This window comes from Silene latifolia, chromosome X, assembly GCF_048544455.1.
Source record: "Silene latifolia isolate original U9 population chromosome X, ASM4854445v1, whole genome shotgun sequence".
Taxonomy (NCBI): domain Eukaryota; kingdom Viridiplantae; phylum Streptophyta; class Magnoliopsida; order Caryophyllales; family Caryophyllaceae; genus Silene; species Silene latifolia.
The window spans coordinates 953,420-966,379 of record NC_133537.1 but is presented as its reverse complement, the minus strand read 5'-3'; the positions used below and the strand labels follow the sequence as shown (position 1 = coordinate 966,379).

The following is a 12,960-nucleotide window of genomic DNA, read 5'->3' as shown; positions in this document are numbered from 1 at the left end:
TTGTATATATAACTTTTGAGACTTGGTGAAAATATCGAAAGAAAAACGTCAAAAATACAATAATTATTTATAGGCTCGATTTGAGCTCGACTTTGACTCGAGCTTGCGAGTACTCGCAAGCTGATAACGAGCACAATTTTTTCAAGGGCTCGAGCTCAAGCTTTTCTTTACGAGCACAAGCCGAGCATGAGTGTACTGAATCACCCCTTTTCACGAATCACCCCTATTCACGAGTATACTGAGGTTCGTTGTGCTACGCTTTTTGCCGAATGTCTCTCTTGGCCATGATATTCAAAAGTGGCAATTGTTTTTTCACAAATTCTCATTGAAGACGGACACTTCCGTCACAAGCTGAAGACGGATAGTACCCCTCTCACAATATGCAAATGACACTATCCATAGGGTGCAACGTGCAAAGCGGTAAACCTCAAAATACCACGTAAAATTTCCTATAATTTTCTACATATTTCCCGTTTCTGCTAACTTCTAAGAAAAATTCATTATCGTAATTTTCTACCCCTCAAACGCACCGAGCATGGGGACATGCTATTATGCTTGGTGGTTGTACCGTAATCACGAATGTATTAACAAGAATAATGTAGACACAATGGCAACATATGATTAACGTAATTGAAAGAACAAAGAATTCAGACAATTCAACATCCTCAACAAAACTTCCAAGACTTTTTTATTCAATAAACAAGGGAAATCATTGGATAAAACACCAACTACTCCAATCAATATCAAATACCGACTACACCAACTAACTGATCTCAAAACTGAACTCTGTGATGAATAGCTAAAAGCATACACAAATCTATTCCTCATTGGTGAACTTGCCACCAAGCAACATTATAGTAAATTCAAACATTCCACCTTCTTTAACCCAACAATAACGTAATCATATACCCTAACAATCGAAGGGTATAATCTCGGCACTATGATAGATCGATCTATATATTCGTTGGACGTTGGTTGATGTGTTCACATAAAATCATAATCATCCGCATCATCATAGGCGGCTAATGCCACATCGTCATCAGGCTTCCCAACATGAATTGATTTCTTTTTCGCACCTGTGGGAAAACATAAAATAAATACCAAGAAAATAGGAAAATAAACAAGCAGAGTAATTGAGAACTCCTTTTCTATTGGAAGTAGCAGCTCAAAAGAGAAGTGTGCACGGCTTCTAAAGGCATTAAGGCTTGCGGAAAAGGCAATGAGATGGTAACTTGATATACAACACGGAGTATGATATTTTGACTAATTGTTCCAAACCTACATCCTCACTCCTCAAAGTTCAGAGATTGCTACTTTTTCACACACACAAAAAAAAAATGAAAAAAAGGGGGTAAAGTAAGCCAAAGGAGCAGTCGAGCAGATGTGTGCACAAGTACCTGTGAGAGACGATCTCTCATTAATTTATTAAAAGAGCACTTTTTTCATAACCTATAATGTGTGTTTCCGTAACCCTTTTTAACCGTTTTATAAGCAAGTTAGCAAACCATTTTATATCATCCATACTCGTTGCATTACTTTTGGTCTCATTTTACTTTAATTTGTAAAATGGTCACACAGTAAATTTATTTTAAGATCGTCTCTCGGAAGACTTACTCGCGGATAATGGAGGATATCAATGCCACTGTAAGGGCATTAAACACGGGGTCCTATGTGGGAAAGAAGTCACTAGTTCAACTATATATTGTGTGTTAAAGTTGGGATACTCGTATGACAAATAACACAACACAAGACTGCTGATATTGTGGGACCTTTACCTCCTTTCTTTTTACCAGCATTGGCCTCCTTTTCAGCTTTCAGCTTCTCATTTGCAATAGCCGTCACAGAGGAGGCAACGTCCTTAGCATCTGAAGCTTTTAAAGAAGTCATTGACAGCCTCATCACCGATTTCAATAACCCCAAGTAATGAAAACTTTTCTGCATTGAGAAAATGGTATGTGCTAGGTAAATATTTTGCAGTGCTATTAATCAACCAAAGAAGAAGCATATGACCAAACAAAGTGTAGAATGAATTATGAAGTAAGCAAACCAATATGAATGTACCTCGAACGGTCGAAGCTTATGAGAGATCAATTCAGCATATTCCAAGAAGTCACTTTCAGATTTAGGAATGAAATTGTCAAGAGACTTATCATCACCACTTTTTTTACCAAACAGCTCCGTTGTGGACTTATAATCCGCTTCCTCAACTAATCTGTGCATTAAGAACAATGTCAGTGGCATGCTGAAACCAACCAAGGAGTAAAGTTGAAATTAAGTGTATCTTTATCAGGTTGTCAGTATAAATGATTGAAGCATTCAACAATGGTCTGCCACAGTATAATACTATAATCTAGTTCTAATTTACACTAACAAACAATGAGATACAAAAATGTCAAGCCAAGCCTTCTCTGGCGACCCTCTCACTCTGAAGAACTGTGGATCATAGATTTTCCATCAAACCAACTGGCATTCCACATTTACCAATGCCACATCCCCACGTGACCAATTGACCAAGGACATTTTCAGCTACTTATAAAAGACCACTTAGTCAACGCAGTTAATGTCAACGCATAGGATGATTGCATGAGTATTGGGTACTATAGTCATATTGGAAACAAAATAAACATTTGGGATTTTTCACTGTCATTAAGGTCGGTCACTTCCTTTAAGGTTGCAGCATATTTAAATGGTCAGTGGATGGTTGATTGCTAATAGACAACTTCATAAGTTCATATGTGAGAATAAAACTAAAGAGGTAGCTCTTGAGTGAAAAGTGTAACCAGGACATTCTTCAACCACACGGTAGTTTCAGACTACTATGTGGGAGATTTATGAGTAAACGATTTCAAAACCGACTGTTCCCCAAATGTCGGTTCTACAGCAATACAATGTAGTAGTTTCAGTTACACTAGGTGCAAATGTGCAATATCATCAGCACTAAAACTGACCTTTGCTGACGCAATTTCTCTGCTGCGGGATCCAATGGTGCTTCTGCTTCTACAGCTAGTTCAACTTCTTTTCCTTTGTCCTTACTATTTCCAGCATTCTTGGCAGGTTTTTCAGAAGCCTTTACAGGCGCAGGTGCCTGGAAAACATAATACAAAAACATTGGAAAACATCAGATAAAACCCCCTCTAATTAAAACTTAACTGAATGACATAATCATCATAAATCATCACACCGGTTCAGGTTCATCGTCATCCTCCCAAGATTCCTTCACATCATTATCATCAAGATCTTCATCATCCCAATTGCTTCTAGGTTCGTCCTTTTTCAAAAGTTGTGGGACAGCCTCATCCTCTATTTCATAGGCAAACAGTCATTATATCATCGGCGAGTAATAGAAATACAGCTCGATATAGTATCTCACTTCTTGGTACAAAATTACCGCAACCGAGGAATTAAAATCATCAGTGCAGCAGAGACCTAATTTCAAGTTTCAAACAATTGGCATATCGTGTACATTGCATTAAATGATCACTAAATACCATAAACTCACCCAACTACTCCAATGAGTCCAATAGAAGTCTACCATCACATAGACTTTATATAAAGGCCACCTTACACTAACATGGTGTAAAACTACTTTACTAGAAAAATAAAGTACCATTAATATATAATTATCAGCTCTTTTAACAGCATTAGTGACCAACTTATTCCATGATCAATTTCCTATTGTCAATCGCAATTTTACCGTAAAAGGTGATGCTTAGTTAGTACCCTCTTATATAGTTATATGTCATTAGTGGTCATCTAATTGTTGTAAGTGATCCATCTAAACTCTAGTTCTGATTTAGTTTGACAATAAGCTGCAAAAAAATGCTTTAAAGGTGAGACTTAATCAGGAATTATTACATTTCTAATATTCAACCTCCCTTACGATTTAACTCTGACTATTTGTGTATATCGTGTATTTCCCAACGTCCTTAATTTCTTGTCAAAATCTGCTTCAATAGCTTTTCTCCAATTTTTTGCATTTATTACTACTTAACGAACTACATATTTAAATTTTCAAAACAATGACGTCATTTGACATAACAATGTAACTAACTTAAGTATATTCATAGTATTAATGAACCGTTATCACCATGATATACAAAGTGATATACATAATATCACTTCATTTCTAAAAACCAACTTAGAACACATAAGGTGACAGTGACTAAAACAACAACAATAAGACAAAGGTGAAGTCTAAAAGCCACTGCATTACCACAACATTAAAAACAAAAAAGACTGAGGTACAATAGTTTCAAATTATTCAGAGTTATCAGGTTAATAATAAGTGAGAAAGCCAGTGTTCAATCAAATCTTACCCCAATCCTCCATTGTTAGCTCTCTTTCCAGACAAATAGTATTCAAAGACTCGAGTCGCAACTAGCCGACGCAATGTCTGCACGGAAGGAAAAGAGCAACATACTTTTTAAGAGCAACTTCATTGCAAAAAAAGAAAAAAAAAAAAAAAAACGGATGTAATATGAAGTAGGCAATCCATAAGACGAAGTAACAAAATTTTAAGGTCAAAAGTATTTCAGATGGCAATAAAGCCCTAAGCGCTGAGGTAATCCAGTCCAACAGAAATGAGAATCCATATTAAAGTTTAACAAAGACCACTTATTCAATAATCTAATCTAAAAAGAGATGACAAAAACATAGACGGCTAACCAAGTTTTAAACAACAGTTATTATCTATTAAAAACAAATTTAAGATCCTATCTGAATTCTGGCAGTAGTAAAGATCGTCACATCCCAGACCACAAGCCAACATGTCCTAATATGAGCACATAGTAACCGACATGGAGTCATGGATCATAAAGTTCATACATGTCCTAAGATAATGATCAGTAATTTTAATCATACACAAGATTACTCCAAAAAATCAATTACCAACATCAAACGTAGAAAAGATATACAAGTAAATAAATTGTTTAATAATAATCAATACAGACAAAATAGATAGTAGCAGTAAATAAGATGTCTGATGCAGATTCGAGAAAGCAATAGATCGGGTATTTCTAGTATAAATTCCTATGCAATATCCTAAGCAAAACAAAGTGAACTTGCGATACTTCAAAATCAGCCATATCACAATGGTACAGTGAATGCACTCACCCACATCAAAGTACATGGCCCTTTGACGAGTGACGACCCACAAGCCCGACTGTAACTTCAACACTTTTGATCCCCCCCAAGGAACAAGTCCTTACGCTCAACGAAACTACAATACTACTCCCTCCGTCTTAGTGGTATATTGATCAAAGGTAAACAAATGATAGGACGCAAGCGAGTTGCAACGTTCATATATTTTTTAACACATAACGCATAAAATTCCAACTATGAATGAAGACAATATCGAATACAGACATAGCGCAATAAAATCCCCAAATTCTATAGTTCAAAAGAGACTAGTCGATTTTGATCGTCGAATAATATTCTACTCCCTCAGTTCCAATCAATTGTTTACTTTATAATTCTTTTGGAGGAGTATTTTAATCAATCGTAAACAAGTAATTGAAACGGAACGGAAGAAATATCTAAATTGGTGAACAACTAATCACTAACAATAGAATTAAGTACACAAAAACCCTAGATATAAAAACCTTAAACAATAGGATTCAATTGCAGAAATCGGACAAAGAAATAAGTAAATTAGATTGCAGAAACCCTAATTACTCATCAATCAATCAAGCAATCAATCAACTAATAATCACTTAGAATCGTAAAATTAAAGAGAAAAAGAGAGGAATACAGACCTGTGGCGGCGGCGGAGAAATTAGAAAGAAGTGAAACGACGTAAATCTAAGGGAAATTGAATTGAATTGAAATTAATAGAACACGAATAAATTCAATTAAATTAAATTAGGAGAGAATAAATAACGGTAGTAATTGTATAGCAATTAGCAAGGTTGATAACTGCGGGAATTAAAAGATGTTTTGAGAGAGGAATAATTTATTAGAACACAAGAAGAGAAGCTGCGCCTTGTACAGTATTACTTTTCTACACTTCTAGTACCTTCGCTTCCATGCATGGGTTTTTTCTAAACGGTCCGTTTTTTTAAGACCATTGCTTTTGGTCTGAAATAAAACGGGTAACATGTCATCATTTTACAATAAAATGTTGTTATTTTTTGATAACATGTTACCATTATTGTTCACATCATTTTCAGGGTAAAAATGACACCTCTAATCATAACATTTTGTGAATTAATTGGTTACATTTTCTTAAAAAATGGCAACATTTTCTTAAAAAATGGCAACATTTTATCCGTTAGACAAATAAGACCAAAAGTGTCCGTCTGAAACAAGAATTTGTGTTTCCTAAAAAGTCTTAGAATGATCATGGTACTTAATTTTAACACAAATTCTTATTTCAGACCGTAAGATCCGTCTGAAATAATAAGACGGATACCGTTTCCTCTCACAAAATACCCATTTAGGGAGTGTGTGGGAAAGCACATGGGGTGTCCCACCACCCATGTGATGCACACTTGTGAGAGGTCTTATTGTTTTAGACGGATCTTGCGGTCTGAAGCAAGACGGACTGTAATTTTAAAGTTGGTGATGGATCGGCTCTTATAGGCTTAAGTTGGGGAAGAATAACAAAAACAACTCATATATGTGGATTTGGTCGGGTCGCGTCGGATTGACCAGGTTAAATATGAGACGAGACAGCTCGCTAGCAACTTGAGCTCGACTTGGTTAAAGCTCGGTTCGGGCTCGGCTCAAGAGCTTAACGATACAAGCCGAGCAAACGTTGGCTCGGCTCGAAAAGACGAGCAAACGTTGGCTCGGCTCGAAAAGCCGAGCAAAATATTATTTAATTAATAAATGTGGGCTAGGCCTAGCAAAAAATTGGGTCAAGCGCTTAGCCCAAACCCGACCCAAAAATACTTCAGGCTAGCCCATGGACTTTATTGGGCATAAATAAAATGCCCAAAGCCCTTAAAAAATGTAGGGTAAGCTGGGTTGAGCTATTTGATCACATCTTCTTAAATTTTCCGGGAATTTCAATTTCATAGGAACTATAAGTTCATTCTTCCAATTTAAGTAGATATGACTAAAGTGTTTGGTTGTCCATGCATGGATTAAATTCCACAACAAATTTTTATGACTAAGGGCCTATGGGGGAGTAAGCAAGTTACTTCATAGATTACGTAGGCATTAGAAATCCCCGTGAAGTTCAAATTCCTACATTCTTCAAAAAAAAAAAAATTGTCAACCAAACAACCCATATTTTTACAAATCATGTGATCTTCCAATTTCCGTGTATTTCAAGTGACAACCAAACGACTCCTTCATTTTATTTTCCACTTATCGATCACGTAAGAGCTATATCAAATTAGCAACATAAGAACTTTATGAATTGTTTGGTTAATGTAGGTGGTTAAGAAGTGCAAAATTATGTAAAGTAGAAAATAATGTTTTATGGTGGTTTCGTGGTTAGGGGAATGGATTTCGGCTATTGGGAAATTTTTTAAGGTTTAAAGACGGTGATTGGTGGAATTTCGCATGAGGAAATGAGGACCAGTGTGCCATAGGTAGGGCCATTGTGGGGGCAGTCAACGAGGAGTGGAGAGGTCGGTGGCGATCATTTTGCCACAAGGTGGACGACGCATGATGATGGTGGTCGTGGTTGGGGTGGGTGGGTGGGTGGATCAGTGGATGAAGGTGGTGTTGGATGAATGGGGAAGGGAATGTGAATAATGGGATACCTTGGAGGGATAAGCGGGTGAGGATGTAGAAAGATTTGGAGTTGAGGGAGGGGTAGGTGGAATCGTTCTTTTGGTCAAACACAAACACTAATAAAAGGTATCAAACATTTATTTCCCCTTCCGTTTTCCGAATATCCTATAATAAAAAGGTCTTTTACGGTGCGTCTTTTATTGCTTTCACATTTTTTTTATCAATTATGGAATAACGGACGTAAGAGATACAACAATTTGGCAAAAGCAACCATTTATTCTACAAATTTGGTAGTTTGGTCTAGGGATGGCAATTATGACCCAAACCGAACCGAACCCGAATCGAACCGAAGGAAAAAATTCGATCCAAACCCACTCTTTAAAAACACAGTCCCGATCCACTATTTAAAAACCCATATACATATCCACTATTGAAAAACCCGAACCAAATCCAAACCCGATCCATTCATACCCGAACCCGATCCAAGTGGATATTATTGAAAATTTAGGCTTTATTGAACGTGAAATTTAAATTTTCTTATACAAGATTAAATTTTTTATGTATCAAATCAAGATTCGTATTGGGTTTTGGATTATGAAGTGGATCGGGTATGGATTTGGAGCGTGTATGGGTTTGAAAAAAGTATAATGGATCGGGTATGGATTTTAAAATTTTGGATATAGATCGGGTATGGATATGGATCTGTGATCCAATAAGTAAGTGGATCGGGTTTGAATCTTGCAAAACCCGATCCAACCCGACCCATTGCCATCCCTAGTTTGGTCCAATTAATATGTACCGTAACCTAATTCGCTATAATAACCAAATTCTTCAAACATGTAACATGCATTAGCTAACAACTTATTAATCATAGTTTTAAGCAAACAATACTTTTCACTTAGTGGGGGAAGAGGGGTGTGAGGATGCTATTAAAAAGACGTGGGAGGAAGAGGATTGGAATGTTGTGGACACTATTGCTAGGTGTGCGCGAGAACTGCAAAAGTGGAAGGGGGTGAGTATAGGCAAGATAATGAGAGACTTGGGTCGGAAGAGGAGACGGCTGGAATGGTTGAATAGCAATGAGAGGACCGTGGAGAACGTAAGGGAGAGGAAGGCTGTCATTAAGGACATTAATTGTCTTTTGCAGCAGGAGGAGGTCTTCTGGAGGCAGAGATCGAGGGCTTTGTGGCTGAAGGAGGGTGATAGAAATACTAAGTTTTTTCATAGGAAGGCGGGACAGCGGAAAAAGAAGAATCGAATTGGAAGGATTATTGTCGAAGGGGAGCGGGTTGTGACGGGGGATGCGGGGATAAAGGGGGCGGCTGTCGTTTTCTTTAGTTCTCTGTTTACATCTTCGCGGCCGGGTGCTTTCGATGGGCTGCTAGGCGGTGTCAAGGATAGGGTAACGACGGAGATGAATGAAAGTTTAAGGGCTGAGTATAAGAGTGAAGAGGTGTTTGGGGCCTTACAGCAAATGAATCCTCTAAAGGCACCTGGACCTGATGGTATGAATGCTCTCTTTTATCAAACTTATTGGCATATTGTGGGTCCGTCTGTCACGCGGTTGGTTCTTCGTATTTTGAACGGTGGGGAGAGCCCTGTAATTATAAATAATACTCATATCGTGTTAATCCCCAAAAAAAAGGCGCCGGATAAATTCACTGACTATCGACCGATAAGCTTATGCAATGTGTTATACAAGTTAGTGGCTAAAGTGTTAGCAAATGTTGAAGCAGTTCTGGGATGTCTAGTTTCGGAGAACCAGAGTGCTTTTACTCCCGGGAGGTTAATTTCTGATAATATTTTAGTTGCCTTTGAACTGTTTCATTACATGAAGAATGCTCGGAGTGGGGGTGGTCATTTGGCGCTGAAGTTGGATATGGCGAAGGCGTATGATAGAGTTGAATGGGTTTTTCTGGAGAGGGTGCTGCTGGCTATGGGGTTTGATGGGCATTGGGTTGGTAATGTAATGAGGTGCGTTCGAACTGTGTCATATGAAGTGCTAATTAATGGGTCTCCGTCTGCGGCGTTCGTACCAGAGAGGGGTCTGCGTCAAGGGGATCCGTTATCTCCTTATCTGTTTATTCTATGTGCAGAAGTGCTGTCAAGTATGATTAGGCGTAAGGTGGAGGAGGGGGTGCTTCATGGCATCCGGGTGGCACCGCTTTCGCCGGTTGTCTCACATCTTTTTTTCGCGGACGATAGTTTGATCTTTGTTAAGGCTAGCGAGACTCAGGCCCGGGTTGTCATGGACTTGTTGGGTCAATATGAGAGTGCTTCTGGGCAGTTGGTTAGTAAGGAGAAGACTACAGTGTCTTTTAGTAAGGGTACAACAGCTTGGAGGCGGGCTAAGGTGGCTTCGGTCTTGGGAGTTCAGGTGGTGCAGGAACAAGGGAAGTATCTAGGATTACCAACGGTCATCGGTCACTCAAAACAAGTTCTTAATAAAGTTATCCGTGATAAGTTGAATGGTAAGATGCAGGGTTGGCGTGGTAAGTTATTTAGCCGAGCGGGTAGGGAGACTTTGATAAAGGCGGTTGCCCAATCTATTCCTACTTATGCGATGAGTGTTTTTAAGTTACCAGCCAATTTTTGTGATGAGCTTCGTTCTATTGTCTCGAGATTTTGGTGGGGTTCGGAGAATGGGAGAAGGAAGATATCATGGGTGGCGTGGGAGTCAATGTGCCGCGAAAAGGCTAAGGGGGGAATGGGTTTTCGAGATTTTGGTAAGTTTAATTTAGCTCTTTTAGCTAAGCAAGCCTGGCGTTTGACTTGCAATGAGGAAAGTTTGATGGTCCGAGTTCTGAAGGGTAAGTATTTTCCGAGTTGTTCTTTTATGGATGCTGAAGTAGGAAATAATTCTAGTTATACTTGGAGGAGTATCTGTGATGCAAAGCATGTGATGGGATTGGGTGTTCGGAGGCGGGTGGGTGACGGGAAAGGAACGAGGGTGTGGCTGGACCCGTGGATACCTGGAACGTCTTCTAGGTGTGTGATCTCACCGCGGGGTGCTTTCGATTTAGAGATGAAGGTTGATGAGTTGATGGTCGAAGGGGAGGCGAGGTGGGATAGGAATAAGATCGAGGCTATGTTTTTACCTTTTGAAGCGGAGAGGATTATGAGTATAAGGCTGAGTGCGTTAGCCCAGGAGGACAGTTGGTGCTGGGATGGAGCGCGTGACGGGGAGTACTCGGTTCGGGAGGGATATCGTTTGTTAAATACGGAGGGCGGTGATGATGGGGAGCAGTCCGATGCTTCGTTGGGGGGTTGGCTTTGGAAGACGATTTGGAGCACACCGGTATTACCAAGAATTAAAGTATTCATGTGGCAGCTGTGTTGTGATGCGTTACCAGTTAAAAGCAATATTGCGGCCCGGGTCCGGGACTTCGACTGTTCTTGTCCAAAGTGTCATGGTGATGAGGAGTCTTGTATCCATATGGTTCGGGATTGTGGATGGAATGAAGAGGTATGGGAGACGGTGGGGCTGGCGGTTTTTAGGAGTCATAGAAGCTTGAGTATAAGGGAGTGGGTAGAGCAAGAACTGCGTGATATGGGGGTGGAGGAACGGATTCTCTTTATGACTTCGTGTTGGGTGCTGTGGGAACAGAGAAATAAATTGTTATTTGACAATGGGGTGTGGAGGGGCGAGCGAATTGTAAGGAGGGTGACGGATATGGTTTGGGAAATGAAATGCTTGTTGGAGGATAGTTCTGAGGAGCAACGGAGGCGGGATGTATCTTTGGAGGAGGGATGCTGGACTAGGCCGAGTGGTGGTGCTTGGAAGATTAATGTCGATGCAGGCGTCAAGGAGGGTATGGGCGTAGGGTTGGGAGCAGTTTGTAGGGATGGTGATGGACGGGTGGCTTGGGCAGTGTCGGTTCAGGATGAGAGTGTTTGGTCCGTGCAAATGGCTGAGACGGAGGCTGTTCTACTTGGATTGAAGGAGGCTCAGCGTGTAGGGATGCGGAATGTTATCATCGAGAGCGATTGTCTTAATGTGATTGCTGATCTACAGGGAGGAAAGATGGGCCGTAGCGATATTTTTCTCATTTACAAAGAAATTCTAAGTTTAATTCCGTCTTTTGAATCTGTTATTTTTAATTATACTCGTAGGGCGAATAATAAGCTAGCTCACTTAGTAGCTCATGCTTCGCCATGGTTCATAGGTAGGAGATTTTGGTTGGATGTTTTGCCTTTATCTTTTGTGAGTGCTGCGGAACAGGATTTAATTAATATATGTTAAACCGTTTTGGTTTACTTCAAAAAAAAAAAAACAATACTTTTCACTTACCTTTTTTGTGATTTCCTCAAATTCTTTTTAAATAAACTCTTACGAATATAAATTTAGATACCCACGAAAATAAAATCAAACAAAAAGATAAACGCATCATATTTTTTTTCCTTACCCTTCATTAAAATAGTTCTATTTGATTATTCATTTTACAAATATTACAAACCTAAACTAAACTAAACAATTTACTAGTCAAAGTCTCAAAGATCTTTATGAAATACGGAGGGTCTTTCTTAAGATTAATATAACAGATTAAATAACATTAACTTCATAGAGCCAACAAACTTTTTTGCTAATATCAATGCGCTGTTTTTGACTCATGTATGATATATTTGACCCGCCTTTAAAGTTCATCCGTCTTAAAGAAGAATTTGGGAAAGCACAAATTCTCACTTTAGACGTACACTATCCGTCTAAAGTTGTAGACTGATAGTGGGTGGTAAATGAGAAAAAGGAACATACATCGTTTGTACTAGCTCCAACTTTTTTGTTTTTTGAGCATATATGTATTTTTTTTGAGCTTATTCCCTCAAACTTTATTTGTTTTTGAGCATATATGTGTATTTTTTGAGCATATTAAAGTTTATAAGTTAGATTTTAATATTTTTTCCACAAAACCTAAATTTAACTAAACTTATAGTAATATTTTTGAGTTTTATTATAATTTTTTAGAGCATAATGTTTAAATGAATAAACTCATAAACTTCATAGTAAAACTCATAAGCTTTAAAATAAAACTCAAAAACTTTATTAGAATACTCATAAACTATAGAATTGAAGGTAATACATCAAATGTATAATCCTCTTACTGGTGGTAAATGGATATCCCCATTTGCCCTCCCACTTGCATTTTGTGAGAGGGTCATTATACGTCCGTCTACAATGAGACGAATTATTGGGAAAGAACGCACTGATTCACCCTGTCAATTCGGCTATTTTTTTTCCCCAGTCCTAATCCTACCCCACGGCTGCGCAGTACGCACTCG

General features: G+C 38.7%; 1 protein-coding gene across 1 annotated transcript; it reads right to left on the bottom strand.

Moving 5' to 3' along the window:
• Positions 1 to 601: 601 nt before the first annotated feature.
• Positions 602 to 6,039, bottom strand: LOC141622132 (uncharacterized). Its single transcript, XM_074438191.1, has 7 exons — positions 5,754 to 6,039; positions 4,317 to 4,393; positions 3,182 to 3,300; positions 2,949 to 3,085; positions 2,062 to 2,212; positions 1,776 to 1,935; positions 602 to 1,076 (listed from the first exon to the last, which is right to left on the bottom strand). The coding sequence occupies exons 2-7, from the start codon at positions 4,327 to 4,329 to the stop codon at positions 985 to 987; spliced, it is 672 nt and encodes a 223-aa protein (XP_074294292.1). The 5' UTR covers positions 4,330 to 4,393; positions 5,754 to 6,039; the 3' UTR covers positions 602 to 984.
• Positions 6,040 to 12,960: the final 6,921 nt, after the last annotated feature.